Consider the following 19,667-nt stretch of genomic DNA (forward strand, 5'->3'; position numbering starts at 1 on the left):
CTGCTGTATCTGTGTTCAAGAATACATGTGAATAGGTGCCTCGGGACAGACCTGTACCTGTGTACGTTGTACACTCGTATGGGTGTGGAACATAAGGTCTGAACAGGGCTTTCCTTTCCCTACCCAAATGGTCATGGTAAATGTGATGGTTGGCAGTAGCACCAGATCTGTCAATCATTTTTTGAGGCCAGGGAACTGTTCTCCTGGAGGAGAGTGCTTTGGAATGGAGTGGAGGGTATAAATTAAAAGACTGGGGGAATCCGACATTCAGATAGGATCTGCTCTGAGACTAGAGGAACCCCAGGGAGTGACTGGTAGGATAGGGTCTAAGTCAATAGATGAGAGACAATCCAAGTGTTGAGACCTTAGCCATATGGCTGATTTTGTACACCGCCCAGAGTCTTCGGAGTGGGCGGTATATTAAATGTTTCTAATAAATAAATAATAAATAAATATGTAAATCTATCTGCTCCAAATCCACGGTGTAAAACTACTGCCAGTTGTTGACGTCTGGTTGTAACCATAGCCAAGCCTTGTGTTAAGGAAACCAATAGGAGTGTGTGTCCCTGCTTCAGCAGAGAGAAATCATTAGGCTTGTTGTACTAAAACAAACTTTTTTTCCCCATTTTTATTTTATAGTTAAATCTGTATCTATTGCATTTTACTTTACTTTCGCATGACCCTCAGCTATACAAGTGGGATAATTCTACATAAAAAATCCAGACTGGAGGAGGTTGGTGGTAGCTGCAAAAGCTGAAAAGCAAAGGAAGAGGTAGGAACATATTCCTCAAGAACATCGGTCCATTTAGTGAAAAGCTGGATAACCTCACTAATTTTTGTACAGACCCCCTCAAGGGCAGTTTCCAGGCTGGGGAAGTGGGGTGATGTTTGTCCCCCTTACCTTTGATGCATCAAAAATCTAGTACTGCCACCTCTCTGTTTGCTAGAGTCATAAAGCATCTCATTCATGTGAAGTTCTCTTTATCAGGTCTGCTTTGCTCTACGAGTGAAGTACAGAGAGTTTGACTAACTCCACTCCCTGCGCACAGATTGCCCACCAAGTATGCAAACAAGCACCCTTCAAGGGACAGCTGCTTCACGGGACATCCTTTGTGGCCAGCTTTCAGACTTCCCAGAAGCACTGGAAAAGTTGCTGTTTTGGAATCAAGATGCTGGACTAGATGGGCCTTTGGTCCAGACTAGTAGGATTCTTCTTACACTCCTGGATGTACGCTCTTTACCCTGCTAACGGGTCTTGCAGCTCCATTCCTCCTTCAGCCTAGCTTATTTTCAGACAATGTGGAAATCTGCTGAGTGGGGCTGCAAGGATGAGCTACAAGAAAAACAGCTTGTTTTTAAATCCGTGGAACGCGGAGGAGACTGGTTAATTGACTCTCCCTAAGCAGGACATGCAGTAGAGAGCACTGTACTGTACTCTTATAGGCACACCTCCACAGAAGGAATTCACCATGGTCTTCCTTAAAACCAGTTTTTAAAGGAAAAGTTGCAAGAGAAAGACAAAGATTATACATGGAGTTTTATTCTACCACCTCCCCTCCCACACCAGATTGTACTCACTCTTATACTCAAGGCTGTATTTTTCACGCCTCATTGTTGCTTCTGCTTCAAGGGACCAAGAAAGCAGAGTTCAACTTACATCGGCCGCCTTGGATGTGTAGGAGTGACCCATTTATAGTTAGAAACTGGAGCAGTAAAGACCAACCAGCTCAATCTGTTTTTAAGACACACACAGTTTCCTATTGCAACAATGAAGTTAGTTTCTCCTCCTCCACCTTCCCCGCCTCCCAGATGAGAGGAGATGCCACTCAGCAGATGTGTTGCATTGGCTGACTTAAAGCAACAACCACATTGTGTAATGAAAGTCACCACCACAGCGGGAAATGCTCTGCCCCCAGAAGAGCCAATTCGCCTTGCCCAGCAAATCAAACAAAAGCTGGGAACATCTAGCAAATGGAACACGGTGCACAGGATTAACCAGCTGTCGACCCAAAGTTGTGCTCCTCCGACTGAGAATTGGCTACCTGCCAAAAAGGTGAAGCTACTGCAAGGTTTTGGCAGACAGCAAGAATCAGGAATGTCCTCTCAAAAGGGGTGTGTCGGCAATTACGAGTCACTTAGAAGCACTCTGTTCCACAAGAAGTTAGGGGGAAACTGAACAGTTTATGTTCCCTACCACCCTAGGCAGGGGTACTTTCTAGAGAACAGCATCAAGTTAAACTACTAGTCTTGGAGAGTTTGGGTGGGAGGGGATTTTAAATCTGGCACTTGGGAGATTTGACTCTGTGCTTGAGATTAGGCTATTTAGGCTTACCAACTCCGACTGATGATATTCCTGGAGATTTTTCTTCCCTTAATGCTGCCCCCTCCCCCCCAAAAAACAGCACCACCAAGGATTGTTCAAGGGTGGCCTGGAGGACTGGCAATCCTACTTCTACATTTGTGATCATCCAATGCAGAAGCAGAATTGAAGCAGCATTTTGGCTTGCTAACTCATAACACAGTTGTCCTCAAAGAAAGATAAATTTTCGATCTCATCCATTTTTCTTTGAGGTGAGTATAGCCACCCCTCAAACCGCTCGTCATCCATACTGTACTGCTCTGCCTCGATTTCCCCACTTCTAGCTGGTTTTGTTCATTCGTTTCCCTCCTGAAAACAAATGAGATCACATAATCCCTTTCTTGGGTAAGATGGAGAGATTAAAAGGGCGTATTTAGCTCAGCAGAGAAGAGGTGGCAGCATGAAGCATTATGACAGAGAAAGCAAAACACCGTTTGACTACCATCATGCTTAGATTTGCCACCTCTTTCATAGTGCAGATTCCATGCTTCTAACAGCTGTGAGAGAGGCAGACATTCAACAGGAGCAGAATTTTCCAGAATAAATATGCAGCTACAGTATGCAGAAACTGTCACACGTATAGGGATTCTGCCAGGGGGAAATGACACCTTCCTAAGTAACCTAGTCAAAATAGTACATTGCCTTTATCATCTTTCCCTATGTGTGAACACTGTAAGATATTCCCCTCAGGGGATGGAGCTGCTCTGGGAAGAGCAGAAGGTTCCAAGTTCCCTCCCTGGTGGCTTCTCCAAGATAGGGCTGAGAGAGATTCCTGCCTGCAACCTTGGAGAAGCCACTGCCAGTCTGTGTAGACGATACTGAGCTAGATAGACCAATGGTTTGACTCAGTATATGTAGCTTCCTATGTTCCAGCCAACCCTGGCTGGGTTTCTAGCCATACAGGCTATTTGGATAATTCAAGACAAACTGAGAAGCGTTTATTACAATGACTGGATGGTGATGATAACTTGTATGGGCTCTGCCCCCAAGTTATCTCGTGCAACATTGCGGGCTGGTCTGATGCAGTGTCAGACAAAAGAATATCTGGAGTGCCTCAGGTCTAGATTATTTTCTTACAAGTGATTTGGGCTAAGAAAGTTCAGTTGTGGAGGCTTACCTCTTTTTCTAGATCAGCCCTTAGAGAGAATGAGAACACACACACCCCCAAAAGGATTCAACCTGCATATTTACAACCTTCAATATTGTAGCCCAAAAGTTGAAGAGCTTCTTGCTTCCCCGCCACCCGCAAATAAGTTCTAAGGGATTATGTCGTCAATGATCGGGAAACTCAACATGCAGAAGGTGATCTGAACAAATTTCCTACCCGCCTTGATGTTTTGATGGGCAATCATAATGGTAGATTAAGCGACAGTGATAAATAAATTGTAGCTCTCCTTTGAAGATCTTGGGGCTTTTCAGCCAGGAGGTCCAGAGCTATTGAACATTATTGCATGTTATTTCCAGAATATTTTCATACCTTTTTATAATCCTAGCCAGGCTCATGTATTCTGCATTAAGTGAAGTGTTATATTTGTTCCTGAGCAGAGTTCCATTTTCCATATTTTTTCTTCCTTTTGTACATTTTTGCAAGATTAAAAACACCGCATATGGGGGTGGGGGAAGAATGATCAATCCTGGCTCATGCACAGCCTGCAATGGGACTTTAATCCATATGCTAAAGTAAGGGAAATTCTATTTAGTCCTCACTATCTTGCTAGTGAGAAAGATCCTTCAGAAAAGCAATGATGCTCCAAGTCTCTATGAATTCCTGTCTCAAAGCTAAGGCCAGGGCTGCACAACTTTTGGCCAGCTGTTTTTGGACTACAGCTCCCATCATCCCCAGCCACAGTGGCCAAATAGTCAGGGATTATGAGAGTTGTAGTCCAACATCTGCAGGAGGGCCAAAGTGGTACAGCCCTGGCTAAGGTCCATGCCAATTCATTCCCAAACATCCGCATATATAAACTACTGCAGGACAGCAAAACAAAAATGGCATAAAATTACCAAGAAACCCAAGACCAGCAGATACTCTCAGAAAGAGGAGGGAAACAGATGAAGAAGCATCAAGGGCATGATGAAGCAGCAGACGGCAGCTTGTTTAGGGCAACTGGGCAGAGCTGGAACTGGCTACAGTTGACAAGAGACACCACAATGTTCTGACTAGGGGTGTGCACGAACAGTTTGCTGCCAAACTGGTTTGCCTCGAACCGGGCCAGTTTGCCAGTTCAATCATGGAACAAACTGGAGGCAGTCCGGTCCGCAATTGAACTGAACCAGGCTCGGTTTGGGCAAACTGGCTCGCCAGCAAGCGGGCAGCCAGGCAGAGGCGGTGAGAGAGGTAGTAAGATGCTTACAAGGCCGGCATGGCTGCCGGCACCACTGCTCCCCCTCCCTGTTGCAGCCTCAAGCACGTGTGCTGCCTTGTTTCGGAAGCTGGTGGCTATTTGTGCACATCCACAAAGGGCAGAACCACTCTGCTGCTGCACGAGCAGCTTCCTAAACAAGGCAGTGCAAGCGCTCAGGGCTGCGCCAGGGAGGACGAGCGGCAACACCAGCAGCCATGCCGGCCAGGCAAGCATCTTACTCCCTCTCTCTCCACCCCCACCCAGCCACTCCTTAGCACTGTCAGGGTCCCCCACTCCTATACTGGTAAAGGGGAATCTAGTGAGGATTCCACTTCAAAGTTATTAACCACTTGAACTGCCAAACCAGTTCATACAGACCGGACTGGCTGGTTGGTTCGAGCAAACCGGTTTGGTAGCACGCAGTTCAGCTAGAAGTCTATTCTAATTCTAGCCGAACTGTGATTTTTGGTTCGTGCACACCCCTAGTTCTGAAATTTGGTGGCAAAAAGAGCAAAGAGTCTGGCCCAGAGTCATCCAGTATGGTCCATGGCCAATTGGGGATTTGAACTATAGCCTCCCTGTCCTAGAGTCCTAGTCCATCACTCTAACCACTACAGCATGATGGCTTTCCAGATGCTAGCTCCTTTTTATTCAAATGCGATATAACTGGCCTTATCTCAGAATTACAGTATACATTCCTCTACAAGCAACTGGAGTAAGACTTCCTTGCTATTATATGCAACTGATGTGGAGCTGCTGTCTACAGCACAAACTGGCATGAGACCATTGATGAGACTGAGGAACTGTCTGCCAGAGCAAACAACTGAATAGCCCCATCAGAGAAATGTTAGCATTTTTTTTTTAACTCTACCATTAGAGAGAGAACTGTAAAGACATTCCACTAGAGATCAGGAGTCTTGTCGACTTTGCCTGAAAAGGTTACTAAGCCTCTTAAGAGTACAAAAGCGGAATAGCAATGTTACCGTATAATGCTTCTCGCTCTATTCCAGGCGTCATGGCAGGAGCTTTTCCTTTGGAATCAGAATCTTTAGAAGGGGTCACATGAACTGCAAGAGAAGAAAAGGCTTAATCAGGGCATGATCACGTGAGACATGGACTGAGGGAAACCGACATGGAGGACAACACAGATCTATCTGGTGATCTCTACTTTATAATTTCTGACTTGGTTCACTTGCTTGATTCATCTGGGGCTAAGTGAGCAGCTCTAAGGTAAATAACTGCATGTCCAATATGTATATAGTGCTCTTCCAATCTGTACATCAATATTGTATTAGAAGCTAAAGGACACTTCCTTAAACCTGATTTATGGACTCTTGCTTTGAATACACAGATGCATAAATCCTGTGATGTACAACAAGTGGAGCATTTGACTACAGTCAAAACATTTTACAAACAACTAAGTGACAAGAGACATCACCCCTCCAAATCTGGTGCAAGTTCATTCAAAAATGGCTGAGATACAACAGTTTAAAATTTTAACTCCTAAAAAGACAGGGATGAAAGTTGGCAACCATTCCCCCCACCCCACTGCAGAACATGTACCTTTTTAAAATTCTTAATGTCTCTTTAACTTTATCCAAAACTTTAGGTTCATGCTGGACTAGTGCCTTTTGCTTGTTTGAAAAATATCCATCTCGTGGTTTTTGAGTAATTAGTGCTCAAAATCTCCATAATTATACAAGTAGAAACTGATAGGAATATACTTTATTTTAAAAAGGGAAATCTACCAAGATTTTGCATTCTGATTTAACTTCTTTTAAAAGGTCCACAGGTATATTTGTGTTCAGAAAAGTAACGTTACACCAAAATTGCCCCAAGAATCAGAACAGTGTTCCCTCCAAGGCGTGTGCATGTGTGCACGCTCACATGTGTTTTTTTAAAATGTCCACTCAGTTAATTTTAGATCCCATTCAGGTGGAATCAGGAAGGCCCCACTCTGAATGCACATGCACACACACCACCTTGATACTACCGCCCAGGTCAAAACTCATTCTGCACACAGATGAGAAAAGTTAGAGAGAACACTGGATTAGAAGATGTTGCTAAAATCTACCAATTCTCACATTTTCTCCAAGAAAACTCAGAAATGTGTTCCTAAAGCCAAAGTGTAAAGGATGGGGAAACTAGGCATTCTCTCTCAGAGCACGGGATAAGGAGGATGGAGGGTTTGTCATCACAAGAAATTAAGGCTAGATCAGATGTACTTCATCATGCATGCACCCAAAGTAAAAAGCATAATATGCCTCAGAGCTGATGGATTTAGGTACTGTTGATTAACTGAGATGCATAATTCAGTAGCGATACAGGAAGATGCTGAAAGGCATCATCTCACACTGCGCAGGAGGCGGCAATGGAAAACCCCTCCTGTATTCTACCAAAGACAACCACAGGGCTCTGTGGGCGCCAGGGGTCGAAATCGACTTGACGGCACCCTTTACCTTTTATAATTTGAAGAACTTGCCCAAGAGGCAGAGCTGGAGTTTTTTGCAGTAAACATGAGGTCCCTAACTATAGGGTTATAGTGATAATGAAATTACATGGTTAAGAAAATAGAAGCAATGCCTAGTAAATTCAAATCCTGCTTATATTTAAGAATGTAAGAGCAGCCCTGTTGGAGCCAATCAAGGGTCCATCTAATTCAGCTTCCAATTGCCCCCAGTAGCCAACCAGATGGGAAGCTCACAAGCATAAGACAAAAATTATGAGCATCAACTTTGTTTACAACCCAGCAAGTGGTATTCACAAATATCACCCCTTCCAACACCATATCTTCCGGCAGCAAATTCCATAAGTATGCTGTGTAAGAAGTACTTTATTTTGTGTATCCTAAATATCCTGACAATCAATTCTACTGGGTGTCCCCAAGTTTTACTATGATAAGAGGAGAATGTTTTCTCTGTCCACTTTCTCCAAACCATTTCTGACTTTTAAAAATATCTCCTATGTCCCTTATTGTCCCTCATTGTTCTAAACTAGAAAATCCCAAACTTTTCTTCATCATTTGGGTTGGTTTTTGATTCATTTTTTCCAGTGCTAAAATATTCTTTTTAAGATGGGGGACCAGAATGAGACAGTATTCAAAATGCAGCCGCACAGATTAATACAAAGATATTACCATATCGGCAGATTGATTTTCAATCCCTTTTGTAATAACCCCAAAAAGTGGTTTGCCTTCTTCCAGAACCACTGCACACCACTGACTTCTTCACTGAGCTATCCACTACAACCCCAAGATTTCTTACCCAGATAGTCCCAATCAGTTCAGACTTGGTTCTGTTCCAGGCATGAGAGGAGCTTTCCGGAGGCTCCCTTCTTCGGTCATTACTGCTTGCACATTAGCTTGGGCCCAAGCCACACCCCCTGAATCCACATCAAATGCAAGGGGTGTGGTCTGTGCCAGGACAGGGCTATTCAGCTCCGTTGCAAAGTTTCCCCACCACAGTCGGAGCTTCATTAAATCTGACTGCGAGCTCCTTTCTCTGCCTTGCAGAGAGGAGGTCCTAATCAGTGAGACAATGAACCAATGAACCGTTGACTGGAGTGGGGAAACTTTGCAATGGGGCTGAATAGCCCTGTCCTGGCACAGACCACACCCGCTGTGTGTGATGAGGATGCAGGGTGAGTGGCCACTTGGGATCCTTCCCAGCCAGAGTTTCATTGAAATATGCTGGGAATATTCCCAGCATATTTAAGATGGTGCCTTTTGAAAATGTGCATTGTAGGCACATACTCAAGAACAGCCTCTTGTACCTGCAAGGGATGTACACGGATGGGTTCATGCACTCCCGGGAGGTGGGAGGGGTTACCTTTAAAGAAGCAGGGAGGATGCCCTTACCCCGCCCCAACACACACATGTTTTCCCCACCGGCACTGTTTCCAAAAATGCTGATGCAGGGCTGCTGGGTACCTCCTTGCAGCCCTGTCAATGTTGTGCCGGAAGTGGCTGGTGCGTGTGCATGACATGCGCATGCACACTGGCCACTTCTGGTACGACACTGACCTGGGCTGCAAGGAGGTACGCAGCAGCCCCATGCCAGCATTTCTGGAAACAGCGCCAGCAGGGGAAATGCCAACGGGGGGAGGTAAGGGCACCCTCCCTGCTCCTTAAAGGTAGCCTCTCCTGCCTCCAAACTGGTCCAAACACCCATGACTCATGCACATCCCTAGTACCTGCGACTTCACACATCCTCCTGCCACAACCAGAAGCCAAGAGTAACACATTTTAAGAAGGACAGTAAATTTTAGATAGTTTTACTTTTCATAATTTGTCACTCCTTTTAACTGCATCCAGGTTTACAGAGAGGTTGTAAGTTCCGATCTGCTATTTGTTGGCAGTAGGATGTGTGAAGTGTCACATCCCAAGAGGATGCTGCTTGCGCATGTGGGTTGCCAGGAACCACGTGAGCTATGCACAGGGACATGAGGACAATGGAGCTGGGGCGGGTGGGGGGGGGAGATGAAGACAAGCATCCCACAGCCGCCAGGGCCTGGGAGAGCCGCTAAGGCACCCCCACAGAACACCCTCGCTCCAGACTCTCCAGAACCCAGCCAAAAGTCTCGCCAACTGGGAGCGCAAGGCACACCCCTCTCCTTCCCAACCTGCGTTTCACTGAAACGGGGCTTCCCCGCCCCCTCGCTCTTAACAGGGGAGAGGAGGAGAGAGAGGAGGACAACGCACTTCTACCTCAGTTGCTACAGGCAGCTGCACTGCAGGACCAGGTTCTGCCGGAAAGGTGAGCCTGCGCAACACCACAGCAGTGGGGACAACTTGGGAAGTAGGCCCCTCTCGCCATCGCCGATTACCAGCATCTCTCCCTCACACACACACACCACTTCTGCCTTGCAATTTGCTCCTGGCTCTGCCTTACACCTCCCGGACATGTGTGTGCGCGCGTGTGTGTGTGTGTTTAAAATTTAAGCCCTAACTTTTAAAAGAGGCAGGGGAGAGAAGAAGCTCTTTTAAGGGGGGATCAGGGGGGTCTCTTTATCTCTGTGCCACACACACCTATAGCACTGTGGTACACACACAGAAGCCAGAAAAATTAAACCCCCATAAATAAAAGCAGGCTTTATTTGGGGTGGGTCTGTTTTTGAAGGAGACCAAGCAACAATGGGGCAGGTCTAAGTGAAGAGAAGGCAAAGATGGGCAGGGGGTTACTGTGGCCTCTCTAACCCATCACTCCTGTCCTACAGTCCTGCCGCCTAATCCCTCCCTTCTCCAAACTAGGCCCTATTTATAAGAACTCTAAAGGTCTAATAACCTGACCGAGGCGGGGGTGTCTCACCTATCTGGCGTCTTCGGCTAGGGGCTTCCAGCGGCATCTTCGGCTGGAGTCTGCCAGGTGTTGCTCTCGGAGGCACTCTTGGGCCGAGCAGACACTGGTACTCGACAGCTGGCGGGGGGAGGGCTGGTGGGTACAAGTCAGGCAGGCACCTACCCACCCAATCAAAAACCACCACCAAAAAAACCCGTGCGGAAAGGTAAACAGGGCGAGCCTGGCAGGCTGTGCACCACACACCAGCCTACAAAAACTAAAAGTTAATCCACCAGGCACAGGCAGCACACAGACAGCAGCAGCAAAGTGGCAGCAGGGCTGCAAAATAAAAAAGCACAGCACCCCAATTAACACAAGCAAACGAGGAACAAAATTCCAAGCAGCACCCAGTTAAAGCCTCAGGGCTGCTTTTACAATTTTATTTATCGTATTTATACCTTGCCGATAAATACATCTCTAGGCGGTGTACATAATCCAAAGCCCAATATATATAAAAACAATTAAAACTTTCAGAGGATAAAAAGCAATTGGACAGTTTAAAATTAGTTTTCATTAAAAGCCTGAGAAGACAGGTGTGTCTTAAGAGTCGCTTTAAAAGCAGAGATGAAGAGGCCCTTCTTTTGACAGAGAGTGCCTTCTAATGCCCTGGGGCAGCCACAGTGATATCCCAGCCCTGAGTCGCCTCCAGACACTGGCCTGCTGGTACTATTTTAAAATAATTGGAGGGTCAGCACGCACAGCACCCATTATTAAAGTCACTTGCTGGCTACAAGCAAGAATAATAAAACAATTCCAAGCAGCTCCCAGTTAAAGCCATTGGTGCTGCTGGTACAATTTTTCTTAAAGATAGAGAGAAAAGAAAGCAGTTGCTGGCACTGCAGATTTTTAAAAAAAGAGACGCTCAGATAAGCCTCTCTCTCTCTCTCTCTCTCTCTCTCTCTCCACTCACTGGGGGCCAGGCAGGCCCAGATCACCACCACTCTGCTTTCAAGGCTGCTGCAGTCTCTCTCTGATGATCCTCTCCTGAGGCACAAAAAGCAATGGCTCTCTCTGCCTCCAAGCAGCCCCTTAAATGTGTTTTGAAAATCCCTTCTTTGGCCTCCCCCTCCCTCCCCCATAGCCAATAGGGGCACACTTGTCCATTCCAACACTTGATATGAGTAACAAGCCAGTCAAAAAGCAAGGAGATCTCAAGCCAATTGGAAGCCAGTGCCAGAAAACCAATCTGCAATTGAAAAACATAGAGACAAGATGGTGTCTGTGACATGAATCATGCAAATCAATTCGCAACAAATCGGGGGCAGTTCAATTTGCCCGCCAATCAGCTCCTTCATTTAAGGGATGTTTCAATTCATGGGCAAATCGCCCCCAATTCATCGTGAATTAATTCACATATGAATTGAATTATGCATCCCTACTCAAATATCTGACCTAGCTTTAAATGTAAAAGGCCGTTCAATTAGATTATCAACAAAAACTAGGGCAAACATATGACAGACAACTAAGAACAGGGGAACGACCAATGTGTAAGACAAATATACACATGTTCGCAGGGCATGGTCTGGGAGGTACATGATACAGCAACTTTCCTGAAGCAAGTCTGGATCTGGTCAGTGCCTGAATATAAATGCCCGAAAACCCAATCTGCTACTTTGAATTTTATCATGGAAGAAAGGTGGGATATAAGAAATGTTAGCTCATTTCACTAGCCAGACAAAATATTTTACTCATCAGAAGGATCCATGAGTAATGTTGGTACATTACTCATCAGGATTTATTTATTTTTAACTCGTCAGGCATCATTACGCACTCTTCACGGAAAAATAGACTAGAGGATTTCCTGAGCCTTGGATACAAGTGTAACAATTCTATTAACACAGACACAGACACAGACAGAGGGAACAACAAAACCTACATATTTACCAAAAGAAATGCTTCATAAATCTTTTTTAGATTAAGAAAACTATTAGTCACACATCACAGACAAGATTTAAAAATTAAAATACAATTCACAGCTGAAACAAAATAGACTTAATTATATGCAAAAGCAAGGGATTTCAACCCGCCAGGGAGTGACCTCTACCACCAGTTGGGCCTGCTCGCGGCCACGTCCATCATCCCTGACTGATGATGTCACTGGCCAATAGAAGTAGGATGGATGGAGCTGCGCGAGTGGGGTGCGAGCACAGCGAGGGGAGCCCCATGGCAGGTGCCGTGGGGCGAGGGGGGCTGCCCATGTTGTGAATGCTGGCTCACTTTCCCTTTGCTACACCCGTGTGGGAGGATTCCGAGTCACACAAGCCTTAGAAGCACCGCCAGGGATTTGTGGACCCCTGGTTTAGAGCCACTTAGCTAAAGGACCAGATTCTCGAGTGCTCAACAAAAAAAATACCGCTTTACTCCAAGCACAAGTTCAGATTTATGGGCCCTACTTAGAATTTGCCTGTGAGATAATATAATCTCAAGTACCACCAACCAACTGTGATGGCTCCATGTAACCAAGCACTTTCTCTCTCTCTTATTGCTACTCAATCAATCTAGATAAAGCAGTAACAAGCAGCATCTTTGAGTGCCTGAACAGGAGGGGGGGGGTGGTAGGAAGAGAGAAGTGCTAAAAGGAATAGGGAATTAACCCCATAGTGCCAGCAATCTAAAATATGTGGTACAAAACATGAGTATTCGACATCTGTACCGATTTTCGAAACTTTGTGACTTCCCCCGCAAATTGGACTGGACTATTTAAGCATACATAGAGCCTTGAGGAATCCTACTGCTTCTTGTGCAGCTTCTGAATTTTCTCCTCTCTTTCCGTTCTCGGATCTGAATCTAGATTCTCAGATTTAGTCCTCTCTTTTAGTTCTCAGATCTCCCTCCCTCTTCCGTCACTCCAAGATTGGACCATCACAGCCTCTGTGCTGACTGGTGCTGCTCTCATCCATAAAGCTAGCCAAGGGTATTTGTCTGTTGTCTAGGCATCTGACACTGTGGCTGCACACAGTAACTCTTTGTTTGGTGCAAGCCCTGCCTAAAGAGCTACGAAGATAAACAGCACTTTGGTCCAGCAAACCTTCCATTCCCCCCCCCCACTAGCCTTGCTGCCAACTTATTTACATGGTACTCTGAAATATTCAAACACAAACACACTTCTTTGATTGCAATCACTGGAAACCTGTGATGCACATTAATGTCTGACCTATTCTACTGAAAGGGGACAGGCTGACTTAGGAACACCTAGCACATCCATATTTGACCGGAAATTTGCACTCACGTCTCCCCATCTAGCTACTGGGCCAACATTGTCAGGAGTAAGGAAAAATGAATGGTGGCATGATCTCCATCATTTAGTGCACCTGCAGTCTAGAGGGGAGAAGGAGCAGATTACTGCCCTAAGCCTGCCTGAAGGGGACCTGAAGGCAACCAGATAACCCTGTAAGCAAGCATTTACCCCATTAGCCCTGATCTGAAGGGAGGCTGAAGATCAGTCAGCCAATGTTCTGATAACAAGAAAGGACTCCTATAGGGGAGTTCTCTCAAAGGGTCAGAAAATTTGGGAGGGAAAAAGGAAGCATTTTGCCCCATCACACAGCAGTCACCATGTGCTCCTTCGGCTTATCCATTGGCCATGAACACAGATCCACTTCTCCTCCCATTTCCGTCCCTTAGAGGGTGGGGTGGGTAACCACACACACTGCAAATTCAAAATGCTATTGACAATTAAGTATTATGGAGTTCTGTAGTAATAACTATTTAGCTGACTTCTAATCTACCCTTTGCCTAATTCCAAAAAGCAACTGCTCAATGGCAAAATCAAAGTTTGGACCAAGAAGACCTGGTTCAGATTCTTCAGTTCTGTTATGAGACACTCTGGTTGGCCTTGCTGTTCTCCCTCAGGGGCTAACTGCACATTACACATAAACATACATATTAGACAGTCTTTATTTTAAAAGCAACTTAAGGAGTGGGGGGCATTTAGAGCAAAGAACCTGTGAAGGTGGTAATTAACACCTGCCCTCAGTTTCTTCATCCAAGTTGCACTCCTCACCTGCTTACTCCTTCCCAAAGGGGTTCAACAAACATACATTTCAAATTTCAGAAGTGGGGGAGGGAATTGCTGGGGTGGTGGTGGGAGTAGAAGAACAGCAGACACCAGAGATGTGGGTTTTCTGGAAAAATCTTAATTGTGACTAATGAGTGTTGGGCATCTGGACTAGCATTGCACACATGTAGCAGAGCAAGATTCAGATGACTGCTGTGCTGTCACTTGAACATGTGACCCTCAGGGACATGTTTCGATGATACACATGGGCTTTTGCGGGAAGATGGGCAAAACACACTTTCCCCACTTAAGTGACAGCACAGTTATAATCCAGAACTCACCCTGCTGAGTGTGTTCACCACACTAGATGTCTGCCAATGACGTTTTAGAAATGGAAAATTTCCCATGGAATAATAAAAGTAGGATTTTTTTTTCAGAACACACAATGTGTTTTTGAAATTTTTCTGAAGAAATTTCCACCGCACATCTCTGGCAGGCAGGGATAAGGGCGAGGACATGCACACACCCCTGCTCTAAGTTACTCTTTTCAGAAATGGCTCTTGAAAAATAGCATTGTGGACAAAGTACTTCTTTGCAGTGGTTAATGTGTTCCAACTGTAGACAGTCTTGCTCACAGGGCTGTTGGGAAAATGTTGGGACTCCTGTTGCACTCCTTACCTGCTGTTGGGAAACCCCTCTGAGTTTCTTGGAAGAAATTGCCCACTTCCTCTTCACATGCTTTGATGAAAGAGTGTTTAATCTATTTTTCCCCACTATCTGTGCAGTTACATAGGAAGCTGCTATATAGTGGTTAGAGTGTTGGACTAGGACTGGGAAGACCCAAGTTTGAAACCCCATTCAACCATGAAACTCACTGGGTGACTCCAGTCATGCATCTCTCAGCCTAGCCTTCCTCACAGGGTTGTTGTGAAGATAAACATAACCATGTACACCGTTCTGAGCTCCTCGGAGGAAAAGCGGGATATAAATGTAACAAACAAACAATAAAATTAAAATAAACCATAGGTCTATCTTGCTCAGGATTTCCGACACAGACTGGTAGCGGCTTCTCCAAGGTTGCAGGCAGGAATCTCTTCCTACCCTATTTTGAAGATGCCAGGGAAGGAACTTGGAACCTAGATGTTCTTCCCGGAGCAGCTCCATCCCCAAAGGGGAATATCTTACAGTGCTCACACATCTAGTCTCCCTTTCATATGCAACCAGGGCAGACCCTGCTTAGCTAAGGAGACAAGTCATGCTTGCTACCACAAGACCAGCTCTCTTCCCCGTGAAGCCATCAAGGGCCATTCTGAAGACCAGAGATAAAAATAAATAAATGGTGAAGCCATGCCTATATCTATTTATTTATTTTAGATCTGCAGAGATGCTATGAACCTCTTTCCTACAACAGCAGCTTTTTTCTCTCCCTTGAACCAAATACACAATTGGGTTAGACAAAAGCACTGACCCATGCTTCTCCCAGGAAGGGAGAAATAATATGGTTTCAACTCGAATATAAATCAAATAAATAACAACAACAACAACAACAACTCAACAAAGCATTATTAGCATGAGAGAAAAATATTAAGAAAGGGCAGTTTGTTGGGGCCAATATAATCAATGCAGACCTGAAGTTTGTTACTTCATACCTCAGACCTCCCATTCTTCTTCACTATTATCAATCATCTTTATTATGATCTTAGACCAGCATAAGTAAGCACAAGCATAAAAAGTTATGCGGGGTATGTCTAAACTATGCAGGACAAAGTATTTAACTGAAGAATATAAGATGTTAAAAGCTTTGGAGCTGTATAAACAGTAGCACCAAAAGCTCTACATTTAAAATTTAAAAAAAACAACAACACACTATGCAAGGTATATAAAACTGTAAGAACTTAAAAGACTATTGATGCAGCTGATAAGCTGCATATTACCCTTAAGTAAATATAATGGACTTTTTAAATGTCAGATTATTTGGGCTCTTCCTTTCCGGCAACTGATAGTTATTTTAGTTGAGAGGCAATATATAGTTAGCAGCATTTAAAGTAACAGTGGCATTAAACTGAAGGACCTTTGTCTGGACAAACTTCTATAAATCTCTTGTTTTGCTCTGGGGTGCAAGACACCTAAACTTTGAAGCCGGTTTCTTTATACAGCACCATCCAGGTACATGGGGCTTAAGGAGAAACAGGGCCCTGCCCCGAGGGGGGTCACCATCCAGGAATAGAGACAAAAAATGACAATAGAGGGACCTGACAAATAGGCAGACAGAGGAAGGAGAAGAATGCATAATTATTTCATGTACACATACTTAGGCTTCAGTGCAGTAGGAGGTAGGCAATAGCCTAGTATCTACTGGTCTCTCCACCCGCAAAATCTCAGTTCTAGAACAAGAGCCAAGGTGGGGTCCAGTTTCAGACCACATGCGATTATTCCTCAGGAGCACCTACATCTCTGGCCTACCTAATGACTATTGTTAGAAACAAAAATCAATTAAATAATTTTGCTTAAAAAAAACAACAACAGTGAGTGTTTGACCTGTAGTTATCAGACATCTAAACAGCAATTGTTGTAGTTACTTTTTAACAGGACTGGCGTCAGAGATTGGTCAACTGGAGCACCCACAACTGACTGCCGAGGCCCTGGTGAAGAAGAGATGATGGACACTACTAGTACAGCTGCCAAGAATTACTCTGAGCTGTTGCCCATGTAAGCCTTCCCCAGCCCCTTGTGAAAGAGTTGCCTTAGTCAGTGGCAGTCTAGAGTGCTCTTTGGCAGCCATGTTGCTGGCGCCCGCCAACCTATATTGCAAGGCACTCATCTCCGTCACTGCGCCTAGTGACACAAATGGCAGGATGAGGGCATTTGTATTATAGGTAAACAAAGATAGCTGCTGGAGCTGGTCTTGTGGTAGCAAGCATGACTTGACCCCTTAGCTAAGCAGGGTCCACCCTGGTTGCATATGAATGGGAGACTAGAAGTGTGAGCACTGTGAGATATTCCCCTCAGGGGATGGAGCTGCTCTGGGAAGAACAGAAGGTACGAGGTTCCCTCCCTGACTTCTCCAAGGTAGGGCTGAGAGAGATTCCTGCCTGCAACCTTGGAGAAGCTGCTGCCAGTCTGTGAAGACAATACTGAGCGAGATGGACCTATGGTCTCACTCGGTATATGGCAGCTTCCTAGGTTCCTATGGACCCACTTGCCTTCACAAGAGTGCTCCAGGTTGTCCCTACAACTGTGGCTAAGATAAGGTTCCCCCATTACCTGTTTGTGGGTTACTTAAGGAGCAGAACTGGTCCAGAGCCCTATAATGCAAAGCACCTGTACCTGCTCCTGTGTCACTAGACGCAATGGGGACAAGCACACTGCTTCACTGGGGAAGAAAAAGGGCAGTCACCAGTTCAGCTGCCCTACTGTGCTGCTAAGGAATGAGGAGAGGCTTACAACTCTTGGCCCAAGGCCCACACAGACCTGATGCCAGCACTGCTCTTAAAATACACTACCTTTTTGCAATTTAATCTCAATATATTTATATTAAGAGTAGGCTCTTAAGCACTGCTGTGAATTTCGCCCCATTACTTAAATGGACACCCCAAAACACAGGGTTTTTTTACCTTAAATGCACTCAGCCCAACACTAAGCCCACTTGAATGATCATCCGAGCATCTGCATTTAAGGCTGCAGACTTGAGTTCAGCCAGGGAGCATGTGGTTCTCTGAATTAAGCAAAACAAACAAACAAACAAAACCCCTATCGATATTGATCCCAGTGCAGCGCTGATGCAGTCAGCTGCAGGCTGCTTCTGTGGAAGCTGCAACTCCCATTCTGCCAAGATGATCCCTCAGGCGGGTGCTTTTCCTGCCACTTCCCAACTTGTTCCAATAGCATTAAAGGTAAAGTGTGGCGTCAAGTCAGTGTTGGCTCCTGGCGCCCACAGAGCCCTGTGGTTGCCTTTGGTAGAATACAGGAGGGATTTACCACTGCCTCCTCCCAAGCAGTATGAGATGATGCCTTTCAGCATTTTCCTATACTGCAGCTGCCCAATATAGGTGTTTAGCGGGGATTCGAACTGGCAACCTTCTGCTTGTTAGTCAAGCATTTCCCCACTGCGCCACTTAAGGTGACTCTCCAACAGCATTAGCAATAGCAATAGCAATAGCAATAGCACTTACATTTATATACCGCTCTATAGCCGGAGCTCTCTAAGCGGTTTACAATGATGTAGCATATTGCCCCCCAACATTCTGGGTACTCATTTTACCGACCTCGGAAGGATGGAAGGCTGAGTCAACCTTGAGCCCCTGGTCAGGATCGAACTTGCAACCTTCTGGTTACAGGGCGGCAGTTTTACCACTGCGCCACCAGGGGCTCTTGTTAGAGAGCATATTAGCATATGCTTAAGGCTCTGGAAAGATCTAGGCTCCTCTCAATGCTAGATCTCAATGGAGATAATGCAACCCCCTCACTAGAAAAGTAGACAAAGAAACCCATGCATCTTGCTTTAATCTAAACTAAAGGCCTAGCATCCACAGCAACACTAATGCAAGATCAAGTTAGTGCCAGCAATTCCCCCCTTTCCGCCATCCTCCTCGTAGCATGAAAAGTAGTTCCTGAGGTCAAGGAACCTTCAGCCATGGCCTGAGAGGGGGACACCCTTGGAAGCTGAGCTGAGGTCCAGTGGACCAGCTTCCACTAAGGAAGCTCCCCTCTCAGAAGTTGTTCCAGCACATCTCCTCCCTCCCCCTGCAGCCACTGACGCTGCATCCCACATCATGGCAGAGAATTCTTCAACCTTTAGGGATGGTTTTTCAGGCGATTCTGGGGCCTGCTGGAAGGAGAGTGGGGAAAAGAAATTATCTGCGCTAGCTGGGACTTCCAACGGCCCCGCTCTTGATGCTTGGCCAAGGATTTTCTGGAATTATCTGGCTGAGCCCCGCTCCCCAAAGAAGAGTGACAGCCCTGTCCACACTGCTCAGTGACAAGGAAGCCAGGAAGGGCCTGGTGTATTTGCCATGACACACCTCACTCACAATTCTTCCCATCCAGGATACCAGTTCACATCAAATGGCACTGCAGCTGAGTTCACAAAATTGCATGGTTGACTAAATGAGTTCTCAGCTGGAAGAATTAATAAGCCACATAATCTTGCAGAAGCCCTCGTCACTCTGTGGAATGTAGCAATGGTTTGGGCAGTGGACACGGCCATTCCTAAGCATCCTCTCTCACCACACAGAGCCGAATCCCTTGTTTGCTGGGGAGCTGCTGCAGGCAATGAAGCAGGCTGGGAGATGGCTGAAGCACAAGTGGCAGAATGCTCAATGGGAACCTGACCCCACACAGGCAGCAGAAGCTCATTATCAAGCCCTCCCTGCGGTGACGATAGTGGCAAACAAGCAATATTTATCTGTCACAACTGTGGGGTGTTCTCCAGTAAAGCTCTTCTGAATTGCCCAGGACTTGCTCTAACCTAGTACTCCGGGTGATATGAAGGAACACTCAGAGCTGCAACAAGTTTAAACGCTTAGCTAAAAAAAGAAGTACTCACATTTACTTCAACCCGGACGCCACTATCTCATCTCTGCAGTTCAGTGGAGGGATCCCAGTCTAGTCTCTCTTTGAGGGCTGAATGT

General features: G+C 45.6%; 1 protein-coding gene across 6 annotated transcripts in view; it reads right to left on the bottom strand.

Annotated features, from left to right (window-relative positions):
* Window positions 1–19,667, bottom strand: part of SLC11A2 (solute carrier family 11 member 2) — a 72,206-nt gene that overhangs the window by 48,650 nt on the left and 3,889 nt on the right. For 4 of the 6 annotated variants that reach the window (XM_053300215.1, XM_053300213.1, XM_053300216.1 and 1 more), the window contains exon 2: window positions 5,688–5,771. In XM_053300215.1, coding sequence (XP_053156190.1) covers window positions 5,688–5,721 — 34 coding nt within the window. In that variant the 5' untranslated portion in view covers window positions 5,722–5,771. Of the gene's footprint in view, window positions 1–1,578; window positions 1,729–5,687; window positions 5,772–10,010; window positions 10,069–19,667 lie in introns of those variants that run through there. The other 2 variants (XM_053300212.1, XM_053300217.1) reach the window with 2 other exon arrangements.

This window comes from Hemicordylus capensis, chromosome 2, assembly GCF_027244095.1.
Source record: "Hemicordylus capensis ecotype Gifberg chromosome 2, rHemCap1.1.pri, whole genome shotgun sequence".
NCBI lineage: Eukaryota > Metazoa > Chordata > Lepidosauria > Squamata > Cordylidae > Hemicordylus > Hemicordylus capensis.